Source organism: Macrosteles quadrilineatus, unplaced genomic scaffold (assembly GCF_028750875.1).
Source record: "Macrosteles quadrilineatus isolate MER2022 unplaced genomic scaffold, UCM_ALF_1.0 Scaffold_2__2_contigs__length_208266976, whole genome shotgun sequence".
NCBI lineage: Eukaryota > Metazoa > Arthropoda > Insecta > Hemiptera > Cicadellidae > Macrosteles > Macrosteles quadrilineatus.
In genome coordinates this window covers 4,088,429-4,108,846 of record NW_026542595.1, presented here as the reverse complement: position 1 = coordinate 4,108,846, position 20,418 = coordinate 4,088,429, and the positions used below count along the sequence as shown (strand labels likewise).

Below are 20,418 nucleotides of genomic sequence, written 5' to 3'. Positions count from 1 at the left end.
TCCCTACTTAGTGACGCTGATTCAAAAGGTTCCCTCCCTGTGCCCTGGACTCCAGAGACAGAAGAAGCTTTCCAAGCATGCAAGGCTAGCTTATCATCAGCAACACTATTGTTTCATCCTAAACCTGATGCTCCTCTTGGTCTCTTTACAGACGCCTCTGGAGTAAGTGTAGGTGCTTGCCTCCAACAGTTTGTCGATGACTCTTGGCAACCACTAGGTTTTTTCTCCAAGAAACTATCATCCAAACAGTGCATCTGGCCTGCATACTACAGAGAACTCCTCGCTATTTATGAAGCTGTGCAGCATTTCCGTCATCTCTTGGAAACAACTTCTTTCACTATATTCACAGATCATAAACCACTTATTTATGCCTTTCAACAGCGCCGTGACAAGTTGCCTCCAGCTCAGTTACGCCAACTTTCATTTATCTCTGAGTTTTCGACAGACATAAAGCACATCAGTGGTTCACAAAATATAGTTGCTGATGCTTTGTCACGTGTTGAAGCCATTTCAACTGTTTTAGATCATGAATCCTTAGCCAAGTCACAAGAGTCAGACGAAGAACTTCAAAATCTCATTTCAGAAAGTACTACATCTCTTAGATTGGAGAAAGTTCCGATTCCTGGAACCCATTTGAGCCTTATCTGTGACACCTCAACAGGAACTCCTAGACCCTTTGTGCCATCAGAACTGCGACGTAGAGTTTTCGACCAGTTCCACAAGCTGAGTCATCCTGGAATACGTGCCACAACAAAACTTATCTGCGATCGTTTTGTCTGGCCTTCCATTCGTAAGGATTGCCACAAATGGACTCAATCTTGCCTCTCATGCCAAAGATCTAAGATAACTAGACATGTTTCTACTCCCCTTGGTGATTTTCATACACCTACAGAACGTTTTTCTCATGTCCACATTGACCTAATTGGCCCACTTCCCTTATCAAAATCTTCTAGGTACTGTCTAACTATCATAGATAGATTTACTCGTTGGCCTGAAATTTGTCCTATTGATCAAATAACTGCCGAATCTGTTACTGGAGCGTTTGTCTCTACTTGGATAGCTCGATTTGGATGCCCACAAAAGTTGACATGTGATCGCGGATCCCAGTTCACATCGACTTTGTTTAAAGACCTAGCACGACAGTTGGGCATAAAGCTCCAGTTCACTACCAGCTGGCATCCACAAGCCAACGGTATGATTGAAAGACTCCACCGCCAGTTGAAAGCTGCTATAATGGCTCACAGCAAATCAGACTGGACCGAAGTACTGCCGTTTGTCCTTCTCGGAATAAGATCTGCCTTCAAGGAGGACATCACTGCTTCATCAGCTGAACTGGTGTACGGAGAACCACTGCGTCTTCCGGGAGAGTTTTTCGTAATACCTTCCCACGAGAGCAACGAGCCACAAGAATTGGTATCAGGGCTGCGTAAGCATATGAATCGACTAAGACCTACACCCGCATCACGCCACATTAAACCAGGGTCGTTTGTGTTCAAGAACCTCAATACTTGTGACTTTGTATTCCTCCGACAAGACAGCTTAAGAAAATCTTTACAGGCTCCATATTCTGGTCCTTACAAGGTCATATGCCGTGACGAAAAGACAATTACCATCATTGTAAGAGGCCAAGAAACTAAGGTATCTTTGGACAGGGTCAAGCCAGCCTATATTATTGCAGATGAAAGTCCTATTCCTGATCCCACGAAACGTTTGGTGCCGATTGGACAAGCAGAGGAATCCTCAAAACTACCACCATCTTGTCAAACTCCATCTACAAATTCTTATACAACTCGTTCTGGAAGACAAATCCGACCACGGGTTACTTTTCAAAATGATGTATAGATTCCTTTTCTCCGTGGGGGGCTGGTGTAGCGTCAGCTGATGACGTTGTCATAGCAACGCATTAAGTTAGTCTGATCTTTGTTTTTCTACAGGAATGTACACACAATTTAACTCTTATTAAAATACTTTTCTATTACTTATTTGGTCATAATTTTATTCTATGTACACGAACAACCACGACCAAACACCTTTCTGGCACTCTAGGTACATTACGTCAAATCTCGGTTCCGCCTGTTCTTGGTAATAGAACTGGAACCGAGAACCGATGGTGAAATGTCGGTACCGGTACCTTCGGTAGCGATAATGCCGAAAAATTACCGATATTGCTGCGATAGCACAAGACAACAATGAAGTTTACGTGGCCGCGGGAGATGATTTTGCCTTGATCGGGGATGACGAGGATGACGATACCGCGATCCCGGGAGACGACGATGACGTCTACATGACCGCAAGAGATGTTCATGATTTTGCCGCGATCGTGGACGACGACGTAGAAGTTTCCGTGATCGCGGGACTTCATGATGTTGTCTACACAGCCGCGGGAGATGTTTATGATTTTGCCGCGACCGTGGGCCATGTCAAAGACGTTTTCGCGACCGTGAGAGATCTTCATGATTTTGCCGCGATCGCAGGAGACGATGATGACGTCGACACAATGACGTTTCCGTGACTGCGGGAGTCAATAATGATGTTAACACGGGCGCAGAAGATGATTTCGCCGCGATCGCTGATGACGACGATGACGTTACCACAATCGCTGTAAAAATACTGTAAAATTGAAATACTTAATGGTTATTTCGTTTTAAAAATAAAAAAAATAAGTAGCCAAATCCTAAAAAATTTCAATAAGGTATTATGAATGTATTATGGTTATGCGATCATGGCACAATCAATAGCCTATAAAATTCCATATCAATCTTATACCACTGACTTAAAATATGGGGTTCCACAGGGATCCATTCTGGGGCCTCTTTTATTCATTATTTATTTAAGAGATTTTCCGCAACTTAGCAATTTAAGTAAACTCTGCTTGTATGCTGATGATACCAATTTGAAAATCATAGCCTCAACAAATGAAGAATTAGAAAGCAAGGCAAAATCAGACATATGCGTTTTAAATGATTTTTTTAACTCCCAAAATCTAAATCTCAATGTGGATAAAACAAGTATCATAAATTTTCAAACTCGAACTACCAGAAATCAACGTCGACCGATTATTAAATTTAATAATAAAACCATTGAAGTTAAGGATAGTACTAAATTTTTAGGATTAGTAATAGATTAAAGACTCAATTGGAACTGTCATGTTGAAAAAGTACTTTCAAAAGTTTCTTCTGGATTATATGCCTTAACTAGATTAAAAAACTATTGCGAAATAGAAACTTTGAAGTTGGTTTACTTTTCATACATACATTCAGTGATTTCATTTGGGATTTCCCTTTATGGCTCAACCAATAAGAGAAACTTAAAATCTATATTAAGAATGCAAAAAAAAGCTATAAGAATAATTTACAACCTTCCACCTAGAACTTCTGTTAAGATAATGTTTAAAACAGAAAATATAATGACAGTTTTCGGTATGTATGTTTTTGAAACAGTGGTATCTGTTAAAAACAGATTTCATGAAATAGAGCTGGTTGGAAGGAAACATTATTATCTTACAAGAAATCGAGGCAAGTTAGCATTAAGTCCTCATAAATTGCGCCTTTTCGAAAAAAAACCCAAATACGCCGGAACAAAATTCTATAATAAACTTCCAAAGGACATACAAGCAGAAGTAAATATAAAAAAATTTAAAAATAAACTTAAGAAATTTCTCATTAGCAGGGCTATTTATTCATTTGATGAACTGTAATTGACTTTTCTTTCCCTACTAATCAAAGTAGCCTATGTTTTAACTGTTAGTTTTATGTTCTTTTACAATTTTTCCCATTTACTATAAGCATGTATGTTTTATTATAACTTATAAGAAATGTGACACTATTCATGTATATATTTCTAATGTACTTGATGAATAAGGATAAAAAAAAAATTAAAAAAAAATAAATAAATCTTCCATGGCTTGATGGCTATAACAAAATTATTACCTTCTTCCGCAGTTAAGGCAAAATTGTGAACATCACATGGGAACTCAGTAAAATCAAGAAAATCTTTAGTGGTAACGACTTAACCCTTTCGCCGCCAGCATTTTTTCATTTGTATAATTGAGAACCGCCGAGGCCATATTGTACTTAAACGCAATGCTTATATAAAATGGCTATATCTTTTTTATTTTTGCAAATATTTTGATTGAACACTTTTTTTTCCTAGAATTGTAATAAAATTGCCTCTATAAAAAAATAATATTTATAAAGGTAAAGGTATAACATCTAATGCCATATCATGCATAAGAAAAGGAAAGAAGCCTATAGTTTTTCTTTATGCCAAAGAACAAATATAATGCCACCTATTTACAACATAAAATTATATACATACGATTTGCCTAAAAGATTAAAATGGCCTAACATCGCCTAGCACCTATGTTGGCCAAAACACTGGTGTGTACACCTTTCTGGCACTCTAGGGCATGTGGTTTGGGATTTCTTTTTTTCCACCTGCTGCAATAGCCTACTGATAGGGCTACATACACAGCAGTTTCTCTCTTTTTATCTGGTAAGGTTTCCATTCCAAACTGGTCATTTTGCGCTGATTGTCTACTTCGCCACCCGCTAACTGATACTTAGGCCAATGGACAAGCCACTCTTTTTACATAGGCTAATATCAGTTGTAGATAATGTGAACTGAAACCTATTCATGTCTTTTTCACTATTAGTCCAGGACCTGACTAGGGTTCTGTGTGCATGTCGTGTATAGTGAATTTTACTTTTGCATTTCAATATAGGTGTCTTAGGAAGTGTTTTCCACTCGGGTGTCAAGTTCGCACCTGGTACGTTTTCGAGCTATGACGTCATCAAGATGGCGGCTCAGCAATTTTTGAATGCGTATATTTCGCGAACCGTTTAATGGATCAGGATGATTTATTTTTTGTTTGAAAGATATTTTTACACCCTATCTTTCTTGTATTTACACTTTTGTTGTAAACTTAATATTTATCTCACTATATTAAAAAACGTGTTTTTTATTATTATTATATTTATTGTTTTGCTTATAACTTCTTAACCGCTGATAAAATCAAATACCATCCATTGCAAAAGTTGCAGATGATTCTATACCCTTTCCAATGATACCAAACAATATGTGATTAGACCTAAAGATAAAGCAAAGAGATTGAATAAATCGTAAACGAACACTGAAAGTGGTGTACGTTCCAGGAAAGATTTAGTCCTGGACATGACTAGAATTCTGTGAGCATGTCGTGTATAGAGAATTTTGCTTTTGCATTTCAATATAGGTGTCTTAGGAAGTGTTTTCCACTCGGGTGTCAAGTTCCCACCTGGTACGTTTTCGAGCTATGACGTCATCAAAATGGCGGCCATTGATTTTTTTAAATCGTATATTTCGCAAACTATTTGTCGGATCGGAATGAATGTTTTTTTGTTTGAAAGATAATTTTAAATGCTACCTGTTTTACATTTACACATTTGTTGTATGTTTAGTACATTCTTCGTAATTTTGCAAAAACCTGTATTTTTAAATATTTTTGAGTTGTTTTTGTTTGTAACGTTTTATTGATACAATTTATCAAAAACCACCAATGAAAAAAGTTGTAGAACATTTAAAAATCTTTACAAAAATACCAAATTCGATATGTTTTACTCAAAAGATTACGTCAAGAAACTAGATAAATCTCATAAAAACACCAATTTTGGCGCAAAAACGCCTATTAGTCCGGCCTCTAGGGCAGTTCGCAAGTCTTATAAAAACAGTTTCGCCATTCAATGTTGATGTACGTGTCTAAATAAGGGTTTTCAACTCGGGTGTCACGTCTGCACCCACTGCAGTTTCCGGTTATGACGTCATTAAAATGGCGGAAAGGGCTATATAAAAAATAACGATATTTTACATACCATGTATTGGATCGGAATGAACTTTTTTTTGTTTGAAAGATAAGTTTACATGCTATCTTTCTTACATTTGCACTTTTGTTTTATGTTTAGTACATTTTTCGTAATTTTGCAAAAACCTATATTTTTAAACATTTTTGTGTTATTTTTGTCGATAACGTTTTATTGATACAATATATCAGAAATAACTTAAAAACAAAGTTGTAGCACGTTAAAAGAGCTTTACAAAAATACCAAATTCGATATGCTTTACTCAAAAGATCACGTCAAGAAACTAGAAAATCGTACAAAACAACCTAATTTTGCGCAAAAACGCATATAAATCTCAATCCATGCAAATGGAAATTCGCTTAGTCGAAAGGATTGCTGCACCGGGGGTATTTATATAGTGGAAACATTCCTATGGACTAATTACATTGATTTGTTGTGCTTTTATTTGCATAAAAGAGGGTAATGGTCTTATTTTAAGTAAAATAGCTGGTGAAATCGTAACATGTAGCAATTTTTAAGACATCATAACCAGAAACTGCAGTGGGTCCAGACGTGACACCCGAGTTAAAAACACTTCTTTAGACACATACATCAACATTGAATGGTAAAACTGTCTATATATGACTCGAACACAGCCATCGATGCCGGACTAATAGGCGTTTTTGCGCCAAAATTGGTGTTTTTATGAGATTTATCTAGTTTCTTGACGTAATCTTTTGAGTAAAACATATCGAATTTGGTATTTTTGTAAAGATTTTTAAATGTTCTACAACTTTTTTCATTGGTGGTTTTTTATAAATTGTATCAATAAAACGTTACAAACAAAAATAACTCAAAAATATTTAAAAATACAGGTTTTTGCAAAATTACGAAGAATGTACTAAACATACAACAAATGTGTAAATGTAAAACAGGTAGCATTTAAAATTATCTTTCAAACAAAAAAACGTTCATTCCGATCCGACAAATAGTTTGCGAAATATACGATTTAAAAAAATCAATGGCCGCCATTTTGATGACGTCATAGCTCGAAAACGTACCAGGTGCGAACTTGACACCCGAGTGGAAAACACTTCCTAAGACACCTATATTGAAATGCAAAAGTAAAATTCACTATACACGACATGCACACAGAACCCTAGTCAGGTCCTGGACTATATGGTTTCCCTTATTTTTAAAGGCACAAATTCAAAAACATTCTTGAAAAATGTGTAATACAACCTTTTTCTAATACTGATAAGTCCGTCGCTCACCGAGGCCCATAACATCTAGTCTGAATGGTCAATACCTCTCATAAAGCAGTTGTACACATCTATTATCTCTTTTACAATTACCTCATTATTTCTTACTACTGATTTTGCAACACACTTAGTTGACAGAAGAAGTACTGGGTTCTTTTGTGATGATTTTTCCTTGTACGCAACCATCAATTTGTGGTCTTGTAACGACCCAAAACCCGTCAAGGGGTAAAAACCCGATTTTTAAAAGTTTCATTTTAAATATTATAATTTTCTACGTTCGGGGTAAGCCGCGCCCGCGTTGTCAGCGGCATCGTAGGGGCAAGGGTCCTACGTCATCGTAGAGGGGATGACGCTAGTTACCTACCCCGCCGCCAGGGGCGATGGCGAAGAAGGACCAGAAGAGCGGACCTCATGGTCAGTCGTCCACCCGCTACCGAACCGTCAGTACGCTTGCTGTTTGGAGACAATCCAACAGTCTATAACCTCCTAAATTCTGGTCAATCAAAGATTTCCCCCGTTCCTGGTAGAATCATAAGTCATCAGGTTAGTGTGCTACCGAATTTATTTTGTTTAATCTCATTTTTAGAGAAGTTTTATTATTTTTATTTTACTGTGCCGCAGTCGCGCGCACCCCGCACGCTTTTTCACGTACGAGCACACTACCTTTTGTCTTAAACCAGCTTCGGAAATCAGTTAAGTTGCCGGAACGGTTTACGTACGACTTACCCCGTTACCCCGGACCGTCCTACGTAAATTTGGTTTAAGAAACCCAGTACCGACTCTGGTGATCGACCGAGTCTAATTTTCCCGACACGTTTACTTTGGTGATTACCAAGTATAACGACCAAGTCTCGTTTTAGTTAAGTTTCAAATTAATTAGGTTATTCGCATTCATCATAGGTTATTCAAAATTCTAAATTTAACTTCACATATTTTTCGAGTAGCTATGATGAGCACTTGTTAAAGGTAAGCTTAACATTGTAAGCATTATTGTTGTATTTAATATTCTGAGCCAATAAACTCGAAACGATAATTAATTAACGAACACGTTAGAGTCCTGGACTATCTCATAGTAGGCTAAGCTATCTGGACAAATATAAGGTGTGACCTAATTTCAGGTGAGACGACAATCACGTACTATAAAATCTCAATTTTGTCTCTCAACCCGAAATTTTGTCATATCAAATGGCGATCCGAACAGGGACTATTGAATGTTAAATATATTTTATGGCGCCCGAAGGCATAGTCGATAATTAATTGTTTTGGCTCAGAATTTAATAAATATTACACACACGAACATTACCATAATCAGTTTTGTGTACGAGACGTAATATTACAGTGGAATATTGGCTGTCTACCGTAGAACTAAATACGATTTAACGTCAGTACTGTTGTTAAACGTACTACGTTTGTATAATAGAATTATAGGATATTTATTGGAATTTAATTGACTTCGAACTTAACCGTTTATACACCGTGTTTATTTGTACCAGTGTTTATACATTTCCTCTGATAATTTATTGTTATTCAATTATAATTATTTAAGTAGGAAATAGTTAACACTACCTTTCGATTTAATTCAGAGTATTCTGTAAGAATTGTTCTGCATCAAGAAGGCTAGTCGACCTGTTAGTTCACTAGTGTTGCGCTTGCCTATTGTTCTCTGTATGAATGGGCAAGAGATAAGAGCGGCCCGATCAGCTGTTTGATAACGGTTTGTTATTGGAGTTTCCCCGTAGTTCTTTCAATTCTAGTGAGCTTATTTCTGCATAATATTTACATCCATTGCATTGCATAATATTTATAACGCAACTGAAACGCGTTAAATATTTGGGATCAGAACTGTTTTATAATAATATTGTTGATTAACATATTGTTATACTTCTGGTTGTCCTAATATTTAACAGCAATTAGCATACCCCAGTTTTATTGTATTGTAATACATTTAATATTGTTACACACAGGGAATAACATTGTTTAATATAATAATACAGGATTATTATATTTTGGATTGAGCCTAATTACGACGGTTTACGTACACGTTAGTGATATAATAATATTGTTGGTTAACATATTATTGTATTGCTCAGTAACAATTAGTTCACAACAATCATTAGGCTAACGTATTATCGGAACTTTGTTTACTTTTTGCGATTGTAAACATTGATTGTTGGGGTATTGTATCAGTGGTTTAAATATTATGCTGTGAACATTTGCGATTAGCGACGAGCCTTACGACAGTTACACAGTCTCTTACGTATTTTTTTCGACAACAACCATTATCGTCGACTGTTGTATTTCCTAATAATAATTTTAAAATGACACCTTGGGAATTATTTTTGCGCCTTTGGACTTATCTTTTCCCAGTTATGTATATGCTGACTCCAGATGAATCAGGGAAAAGGCCCCCGCGCAAAAACAATGATCCACCGCCAAATGCTACCGCTCCCGCCGTCACAACCGCTCCCGCCGTCACAACCGCTCCCGCCGTCACAACCGCTCCCGCCGTCACAACCGCTCCCGCTGTTACTACCGCTCCCACCGTTACCACTACAACTGCCGTCACCACTTCAACGTATGTCGCTACAGCAACCACCGCTGCCACTGCCGTTACCACTCGTGGGTCTACGGAATCGATCGTGCCGCGCACACCGTTTGACGAACCGCGCGTCGGGTGGATTTATAGACTGAGCAAAGAGGAGCTGCAGAATGAGATGAGTAAATACGGCCTTTCTACGGCAGGTACGGCAGATGAACTTAGGAAGAGTTTTGTGGATTTTTGGCGATCGCCATTCTCCGCAATTACCCGTACCGAACCCTACCGGACCGTTGAACCTCCACGCACTCTTAATATCCCGCCGGCGAATTACGGGTTGGAATACGCGTCTAAGGACAAGTTAGGCGTACATACCGCCCTCGACGAACGTGACAGTGTACGGGAGATACTTGGGTTGTCACCGAATGCGGACTCTACGCTAGTGAGACGGGTCCTAGCCTCAATGGTGAATACCTTGAGGTCAAACGACGCGACTCCCACGGGACACTACGCGACCGACACGGTTCCCGCTCACGCCGCACCCCCTACCACGAATTATGCCGACCTGTGCTACGGTGCGGTACCACGTCCTAACGCCTCGGCAACTCGCGAGTTGCGAGATTACGCGATCCATCGAGCCACGCTGGCCCCTCAGGCCGCCAATCGCTAGACGGAGCCTCCATTTACAACGTCGTTCGTAAGTGGAACCTTCGTTTTGACGGTCGCAAAGACCCGGTATCGTTCCTGGAACGCTTGGAGGAGCTAATGGAGGCGTATTCCTTAGCCCCAGACCAGGTCTTCAGGGCTCTGCCGGAACTGTTGACTAGTAACGCCTTGTTATGGTACCGCAATAACCGGGAAGCGTGGGCCGATTTCCAGGATTTTCGTAGCCATTTCGAAATCCAATATCTACCTCTCGGTTATCGCCGTAACTTGGACGAAGAGATTCGTAAGCGGACACAGGGTGACCAGGAGCCGTTCAGAGATTTTGTGGTCGCGTTAAGCACGCTAATTCGAAGGGGAGGATCCATTTCGTCCCACGATAAGATTGACTTGATTTATACGAATATGCGACCCGAATACAAACTTATGGTTCGACGCCAGGACTGCTTGACTCTGACCGAACTGATTAAGCGTGCCGAGGAGTACGAGTCCTACGTTAGGGATAAGAGCACGTTTCGTCCTCCACCCCCTCCGGCTATCTCTCTCATTCCTGAAACCGCGTATCACGGGCGAAGGCGTTCTGAACGTCCGGTCGATAACGCCGCAGTCACTGCTGAACCGCCACGCGAACCGAGCTCCCGGACCTACCCGCAGCACCAGAGGTACGACCGCGCGCGGCAAGGACCGAGTTCGCGATCCAAGGCACAAACCCTATCCGTGCCCAACTCCCACACGAGTGTGAGAGGGGTGGCACTGGAGAAAACCGTCCACGTCAACAACCAGTACGTTTGCTGGAATTGTGACCGTACGGGACACTTGTTCCGCGACTGCCCCGAACCAAGAACATGGAAGTGTTTTTATTGCAAAACCAAAGGCGTCTCGACCGCAAAATGCAATTGTAAAGCGGGAAACGCACACAGGATTCAGCTAAGGAGGGGGAGGCTGAGTCCAAATCCCCGATCCGGACCACAACCCCCCAAGAATGGAGCGCGTGGCTCCAACGAAAAAAAGATTTCCCTGTCTCGACCAATCACGATGTTGTTTCCCTCGATACAAGACCCTTCGTAACCGTAGAAATTTTCAGTCGACCGTTTAGGGCACTCGTGGATACCGGCGCTATGGTCAGCCTCATTGGTGACCGTCTCGCAACGTTTTTACAATCCCGAGGGGTCCCGCCTATAGACAGCGATGTCGATATAAGAATGGCGAATGGCATGCTGTCTCACATCACGACTGGATACCGAGTTCGCGGATTATTCGGCGAACTCGAATACGAATGGGACGCGTTGCATGTGACGGGATTGGCTTGCGATTTAGTCTTAGGAATATCGCAAGTTAACGACCTCGGCTTGGTGCGATTTGAACTCACTGTAGAACGAGGTCCTGGAGAATGTTCCGGACCCACCGACGACGTAGCTGCAGTGAGTAGGCTGTCGGTTGATCAGAGCGTGCGACTAGAGACGTTTCTAGCTAACGAACTCACGCTCTTCGATAAGGTCAGCGGCAAAACCCACCTTATAGAGCACGTGATAACTCTTAAGGAGGGTGCCGAACCGGTGAAACAGCGATCGTACCCACGTAATCCGGCAATGCAGGATATTATTAAGAAAGAAGTCGAGACCATGCTTGAGGATGGGGTTATCGAGCCTGCGAATAGCCCCTGGAGCTCTAACATCGTGATGGTTAAGAAATCTTCTGGCGGGCTGCGACCTTGTGTAGATTTGCGACGATTTAACGAAGCCTCGGTGCGTGACGCATATCCTTTGCCCCGAATAAATTTTATCTTGGAGAAATTAAGGACGGCAAAGTTTATCAGCACCCTCGACTTGAAGCAGGGCTATTGGCAAGTTCCTCTCTCGGAGAATAGTAGGCCAATCACTGCTTTTACCGTGCCTGGACTTGGTGTTTACCAGTTCACCGTGATGCCGTTTGGCCTCCATTCCGCTGGTGCTACGTTCCAACGACTCCTAGACCGAGTGATAGGCCCGGAACTTAAGCCCTACGCGTTCGCCTACCTCGACGATTTAGTTCTGGTATCTACTACTTTCGACAAACACCTTGACTTGCTACAGGAGGTATTCGGTAGGCTAAGAAACGCCGGATTACGACTAAACCCGGAGAAATGCAACTTCTGTAAGACGGAACTACGATACCTCGGACATATAGTGAATGATCAGGGCATAGGCACCGATCCCGAGAAGGTAGCTGCCATCAAACACTTCCCCCGACCTATCAACGTCAAAACCCTGCGGAGCTTCCTTGGTTTAGCCTCCTGGTATAGACGTTTCGTCCGTGATTTTGCCGCTACTTCTCGACCTTTGACTCAACTTTTACGCAAAGATTGTAAGTGGAATTGGGACACAGAGCAGGAGCGGGCTTTTGAATCTCTGAAAGACAAGCTCGTTACCGCACCGATACTTGCGTGCCCCGATTTCTCAAAAACATTCGTCTTGCAAGTTGACGCTTCCGATTATGGTCTAGGCGCGGCGCTCACTCAGGACAACGACGGGAAGGAAGCTGTAGTAGCGTATGCCAGTCGTCTTCTCACAAATCAGGAGAAGAACTACTCTACGACCGAGAAAGAGTGCCTGGCACTCGTATGGGCAGCGAAGAAGTTTAGGCCGTACCTTGAAGGTTACCGGTTCGTAGCCGTCACCGATCACGTGGCTCTCAAATGGTTGTTGCGACATCCCGAGCCAACCGGACGGCTAGCGCGCTGGATAATGGAGTTACAGCAACACGACTTCGAAGTTAAGTACCGCAAGGGGACCCTTAACTGTGTTGCTGATGCCTTATCCCGTCAACCGAACGTCCCGGTAACCCCCGACGTGAACGTCACGTCAGCCGAAGGTCGAGGCGGTACGGAAGCCTCTAGCGACGCCGCACCCTCTTCACGTGACGACTGGGTAGCCGTCCTGTCGAGTAAAGTTAGGGCGAACCCTACAAAGTACCGGCATTACAGCGTTCGAGGGGACAAACTTTACAAATCGAAGACCAATAAGGGCAACGGGGAATTGAGCTGGAAGTTATGTGTTCCAGAGGACCTGCAGGCTGAAGTTCTGCGTGAGACCCACGACCTGGCGATAGCCGGTCATCTCGGGGTCAAGAAAACCTTGGCGCGTGTGAACGAGAGGTATTTTTGGCCTGGCTGGAGGAAATCCGTCAAGGCATACGTACGTTCCTGCCGAAAGTGTCAAGCACACAAAGTCCCTCAGGATAAGCCGGCCGGACAGATGCATTACCGTAACCCTAAGGGCCCGTGGCACGTTATTTCCACCGACTTGATGGGCCCGCTGCCTCGTTCGAAGAGCGGAAACACATTTATTCTGGCTTTCCAAGACGTATTTAGCAAGTGGACGGAGATGTGCCCTATCAGATCGGCTACCGCTAAGAACGTAGCGTCCAAGTTTAGGGAGCGAATTCTCCTGCGATACGGGTCTCCAGAAGTCTTACTTTGCGATAACGGGGTCCAGTTTGTGTCGAAAGTGTTTAGAGACTTGGCTGAGGATTGGCGCATCGAATTTCGCAACACGGCGCCTTACTCTCCTCAGTCGAACCCCATCGAGCGCCAGAATCGCGTGATCAAGACCATGGTGTCACAGTACGTGGGCGAAGATCATCGCACTTGGGACACGCATCTATCCGAGTTTCAGTTCGCGTTAAACTCGGCGATTCATGATTCGACTGGATACTCTCCGGCGGTCCTATTACTGGGCAGACAGCTGCGCCCACCGCGAGCCCTGGCGGATTCCCACCTGGGTCTAGCCGACGCGTCCGTCGACGAGTCGTTGGAGGATATCCACGACCAGCGTCAAGCGCGGTTCCGCCATATCTACGACAAATGCCGTAAGAATCTGGAGGCTGCTTTCCGGCGACAGGCCAACTACTACAACCTACGACGAAGGCCCGCGAATTTTAACGCAGGAGACGTGGTGCTACGCAGAGTGCGCACGCTCTCCTCGGCCGCTGATTCCATCGTAGGCAAGTTGGCACCGAAATTCCGAGGACCATGCACTATCCGAGGGCGGATTGGGGCAAATCTATACTCCGTCTCAGACCCCTCCAGCAGATCTTACGTGACGGTCCATGCAAAAGATATGAAGCCGTTTGTCGAGAGCTAGAGTTAAGAAGATTTTTTAGTTTCAGTTTTGTTTTGTTTACGCTCAAGCGAGCTTCGCGGCAGACGCCGACAATACCCTAGGTTTGGGTATTCTTTTTTTCCCGTTTTTCTTTTTTTCTCTGCGAAGTAAGAAGGGGGTGTAACGACCCAAAACCCGTCAAGGGGTAAAAACCCGATTTTTAAAAGTTTCATTTTAAATATTATAATTTTCTACGTTCGGGGTAAGCCGCGCCCGCGTTGTCAGCGGCATCGTAGGGGCAAGGGTCCTACGTCATCGTAGAGGGGATGACGCTAGTTACCTACCCCGCCGCCAGGGGCGATGGCGAAGAAGGACCAGAAGAGCGGACCTCATGGTCAGTCGTCCACCCGCTACCGAACCGTCAGTACGCTTGCTGTTTGGAGACAATCCAACAGTCTATATAACCTCCTAAATTCTGGTCAATCAAAGATTTCCCCCGTTCCTGGTAGAATCATAAGTCATCAGGTTAGTGTGCTACCGAATTTATTTTGTTTAATCTCATTTTTAGAGAAGTTTTATTATTTTTTTTATTTTACTGTGCCGCAGTCGCGCGCACCCCGCACGCTTTTTCACGTACGAGCACACTACCTTTTGTCTTAAACCAGCTTCGGAAATCAGTTAAGTTGCCGGAACGGTTTACGTACGACTTACCCCGTTACCCCGGACCGTCCTACGTAAATTTGGTTTAAGAAACCCAGTACCGACTCTGGTGATCGACCGAGTCTAATTTTCCCGACACGTTTACTTTGGTGATTACCAAGTATAACGACCGAGTCTCGTTTTAGTTAAGTTTCAAATTAATTAGGTTATTCGCATTCATCATAGGTTATTCAAAATTCTAAATTTAACTTCACATATTTTTCGAGTAGCTATGATGAGCACTTGTTAAAGGTAAGCTTAACATTGTAAGCATTATTGTTGTATTTAATATTCTGAGCCAATAAACTCGAAACGATAATTAATTAACGAACACGTTAGAGTCCTGGACTATCTCATAGTAGGCTAAGCTATCTGGACAAATATAAGGTGTGACCTAATTTCAGGTGAGACGACAATCACGTACTATAAAATCTCAATTTTGTCTCTCAACCCGAAATTTCGTCATAGTCTTTATGGTTGTAAACTTTTTGGCCTACTTCAAATATTTTTGAGAGTATCAGAGAAGACATCCCATCTATATGGATCAGCTGTCGCCAATTTTTTTACTTAAAAAGAATTCAGTTGTGTGAGCCAGTCACAGATTGCGCTAGTGTCTAAAACTCTATTTTGTACCTTATTTTTCATTACTGACATAGTTGCTGGGTCACAACAGTTGCTATAGCTCATAATAAGTCATTCCATCAGTTTGACTTGGTAAAAACCATCATGTAATCAGCAGAAATTTGTAATTTAGATCAGCGCAATCTGTAGGTGGCTCACATCAACTAAGACAAATTTTATTAAAAACCTGGCTACAACTTTAACATGGGGATGGAATGACTAAATAGTCAAAGGCATCAGGTATACCTTTCCTGTTTTTACTCATAGTGCCTGTAATGTAAGTCATCCTTTTATACAGTTAATCTGCCAAAGGTATGGACATAAAGAAATTATCTAAAAATAGGCCTAGAGAATTTATGAAATCATCACTCAACTCACCAACTGATTGCACACCAATCTCTTTCAATTTATGAAATATTGCGTCTTTACTTACTGTCAACTTATTTTGACCAGGTTTAGTCATATTTAGCCTACTAACTAAAAATGCATCAGGTCAACTTATAAGTCTTGAGAAGTTATGTACAAAAACAGATCACTGTTGACAAAGATCAGACAACGCCATCTCGGGAAATTTTGTCCACCACGAGAAAAAAACACGAACAAAAGCTAGTCAAAGCTCTTGCTACAAGAAGCCCAGACGATGCTGATTCAATTGGTGTGTTATTTGTGGATTTCGGATGTAGAGGTGGCCAGTAAACAAACATTTAGCAGACGTCTGATATATCGGACCACGGCGGCCAAAGGGTTAATCGAGAACATCATCTGAGGTCATGGCAAAATCAAGATAAGAAGTTTCAAAAAAGAAGATGGAATTTCAATTTAAACTCAGCTGACTTGCAACTTGCAGCATAAAACTTTAAGTAATGAAGGCAAATCTTGAGAGTTTTAAATATCTCCTTATTAGCATGATTTTTTTAATATAATTGAAAATTCCCACTTTTGTTGGGCCTATGCTTTAGTCTCTAGGTTTGTACTAACATTTGACAGCATTGCCACTTCCAGGCACTATAAGTCCCACATTATTAGAATAACCCTGGCTGGATAGCAAGAACAATAGTCAAACGCAATGGCTTATACCATAGATAAAACAACGTCCCTTAGTAGATTTCCCATCCTTATGGAACAGCTGAAGCAAATTTTATTCATTGTTAGTTCTGTCCGGTTTTCTGTAGATGTCGTGTTTTGTTTACAATTTGTTTCTTGTTATTTCAGTAATTTAAAACCTTGATTAACCAAATAAAACTATCTAATTATAAACAATAACTCGTCCACTAGCTATATAACCAAACAGTGAGACACAATTAATGAGAAACTAATTCTAAAATAATAGAAACAAATTGTAAACAAAACATGACATCTACAGAAAACCGGACAGAACTAACAATAAAATTGGCTTCAGCTGTTTCACAAGGATGGGAAATCTACTAAGGGACTATGTTTTATCTATGCTTAATATACTCTTATGAAGTCATGTGCGTTGGTGTTCTAAAAAGAAAGACATTCATACCCAGTTATTAATCACTGGTAAAGTTAAAAGTAAAGAATAAAACTAGATATTTATTTCTGAAATAATTTACTCTAAAAAACATAACGTTCTAAATTCTTCTAACATAACTATCGAAATAACTGACATAATGGAAATTTGAAACTGTAACACTGAGATTTAATGTAATGATGTATAATAGATTTATAATTAAGTAAATATAAATGAGATTGAGATCATAAAAATTATTACAGTGTCACACTTAATAAATTAATATAAACCTGATGGCCTCATAGTTCACCTGCTTTCTCCTTCCACTTTGAGAAGGATCCCATGGTAAAGAATCAAGGGCTTCGATTAACGATTGCTCTTCTTTTTCAGATATAAACTCTTGCTCAATAAATACTCCAGGGAAATTGATAAAGTCAGTGGAGTGGTCAGGATGATGTAGCTCAGTTTCTCGAAAAGCCATATTGCATTCAGGACAGTAAGTGTAACAATTCTGAAAATAACCACTTTAGCTTATTAAAAGTTTAACAACACAGTCAGTTAAAACAAATAAAATACCCCCGCCGCAGCAAACCTGCAGACTAAGCGAATTTCCATTTGACTGATTGGATCTACACTGAAATGTCTACTTAAAAATATAACATTTATTCTTGATTTAAATAGAATTAGTTTAACTAGAATTAGTTTAACAAGTACTTAGGTTTGCTGCATTAGGGAGGGTAAAACTGTTTTTTTTTTGTAAAATGTGAATAGTTAGTAAGAAATAAAAACATTTTCCAAATTTGATCAAAATATGTTCACAAACAAGCAAACTACAACAGTTTACTTATTCTCCATATGAATAACATGGGAATTTTAAATTTACAATTTTTTGGAATTTTCTCCGTAACCATTAGGCGCATAATAACGCTTCAATATACTAAATTATTTGTTTTTTTGAGCTCTACAAAATGGTTTGGAAAGAAATTGCTAAATTTTATGTTTTTTGGGTCAAAAATGGGAAAAACCAATTTTTACCCCATAAAACCCCCCGTAAACCCCCGTTCCCATGGTCCGATCATGCTGGATCGCGAACTCGTTCAAATAGACGTACGTTTACACGTTTGTACCAAATTTCATCAAAATCGGATCATTTTTGCTCGAGTTATCGTGCTGACGGACACATATATATATAAAAAAAAATATATATATATATATATATGAATTTGAACGGATGGTGTTTTTGGTCTCTAGGGACCTCAAAACGAAAAAAAAATCGGTCCCGCGTCCAGGTCTTACCATGAGTACTACGGTAATAGCTTATTCCCTATATGGGAAATTCGCTAAAACTGCATATCAAGGATGCATTTTTAAATTTATGCAGGCAAAACGTTAAACCATTAGCAAACACAATATCCTACAGTTTTAAGGCAAATCAAATGTTTTGCTAATAAATGTCACACTGATTTCTGTATACCTAATTGTTAGTATATATTTGATATCGGATGATTAAACTAAAACAGCAGCTTTATAGATCTTTAAGGAATAGCCTTTTGGTAAAATGGAAAGCTACCTACTTTCCAAACTTGTTAAAGGTAGTTAAATGCTACCTCACGATTGCACACTTTATAGGGGTTGACATTTTCATTGACTATGGTGCTCTTTTCTTTTCCATAAACACAAAAAAAGGCACTATTGCGTTACCAACAGACATACACACAAACTGACAGAATTGAGTTGGGACATTTACTACGCTAACCAAAGCAATGTACAGATTTAAATTTGTATTTTGTAACACATTTTACTTATCGTGCAGTCATTAAATGCCTTTGCAGGGTGTCTACCAGATTTCTCAAATTGAGTCCCCGACTTTTCATTACTATTTTTAAAAATCCCAACCAAAAACTTGGTCCATTTTTCATGTTACTACAGTACACCTTTCCCATCTCGCTGTCACAGTACCATCCTCTACATGTATCGCGTTCACGGCACTATTGACAACATTACCCGCGGTCAAGGCACAATTATCAAAATGTACCATGGTCACGGCCCTATCGTCAACATTTCCCGCAATCACCACACCATCGGCAACATGTCCCGCAGTCACGGCACCATCGACAACATCTTGCGCAGTCACGGCACCATCTTCATTATGTCCCGCGGTAATGGCACCATCGACAAGATGACTCGCGGTAACGTTACCATCGTTAACATGTCCACTGTCAGGTCACGATCGTCAACATGTTCACGGTCACGGGTTCATCGTCATCACCTCCTGCGGTCATGGAACAACGTAAACATGTTCGCGGTCACGGCTCCATCGTCAACATGTTCTGCGGTCACGGCACCATCTTCAGCATGTACCGCACTTGCGGCACAATCATTCAAATGTCCTGAGGTCACAGCACCATTGACAACATCTTCCGAGGTCATGGCACCATCTTAAACATGTCCCGTGGTCATGGCGCTATCTTCAACATGTCCCGTGGTCACAGTACCATCAACAACATGTCCCGCCATTACAGCACCATTGACAACGTGTCCCGTGGTCACGCGTCGACATGATCCGCGGTTGCATCTCCATTGTCAACATATCCACATATCCCGCGTTCGCGGCGCCATCTTCGACTTGTCTCGCGGTCACAATGCAAGTGTGAAGATCTCTGCTATCATGTAGACATTTGCATCGTCAGCTACAATACCGACGATATTATTTGCGATCGCTGAAACGTCATCATTGTCACTCGCGACAAGGCGAAATCGCCGATGATCAAAACAAATCATGTGCCGAGAAAATTCCGCATCAAATGTAATCCCGTCCTAATGATTGAATACTAAAAATGATGACAGTTCCGTGGGTGCCGTGAACAACAAGTGCGTACCGCCAACATTGGTTCCGGCGCGGGTGTAAGTACAGATTGTCGCCACCACCCAGTCACTGAGTAGGCCTACCTCCTTCACACCGACCCCCAGTGCTTCGCTCACCCAGATACCTGTTCAACCATTAGAAATTGCAGGTAAACGTTTTCCATATCATCCTAACGAAAATTGGACTGTATTTAAGTAAAACGTTAGGAGTTGTAGAAAAATATGAAATTTTACAAAATGTTTGGCAACCTCTTTTAAACCATACTTTCCCTATTTTAGAAAAGTTTTCTACAAGGAAAATTAAGTTTCAATGGAAGTGGTTTGCAGAATTTCCGTGGCTTGCTTACTCCGAGGTGCAACAGGGGGTGTTTTGTAAATATTGTTGTTTGTTTGCTAAGCACGG

At 41.2% G+C, this 20,418-nt stretch overlaps 1 protein-coding gene across 1 annotated transcript in view; it reads right to left on the bottom strand.

The window, feature by feature from the left end:
* The window catches only part of LOC128986409 (alpha-ketoglutarate-dependent dioxygenase alkB homolog 4), a 29,074-nt gene that overhangs the window by 5,733 nt on the left and 2,923 nt on the right, over positions 1–20,418 (bottom strand). The window contains exon 2 of the mRNA XM_054406769.1: positions 17,461–17,661. Coding sequence (XP_054262744.1) covers positions 17,461–17,661 — 201 coding nt within the window. The remainder of the gene's footprint in view (positions 1–17,460; positions 17,662–20,418) is intronic.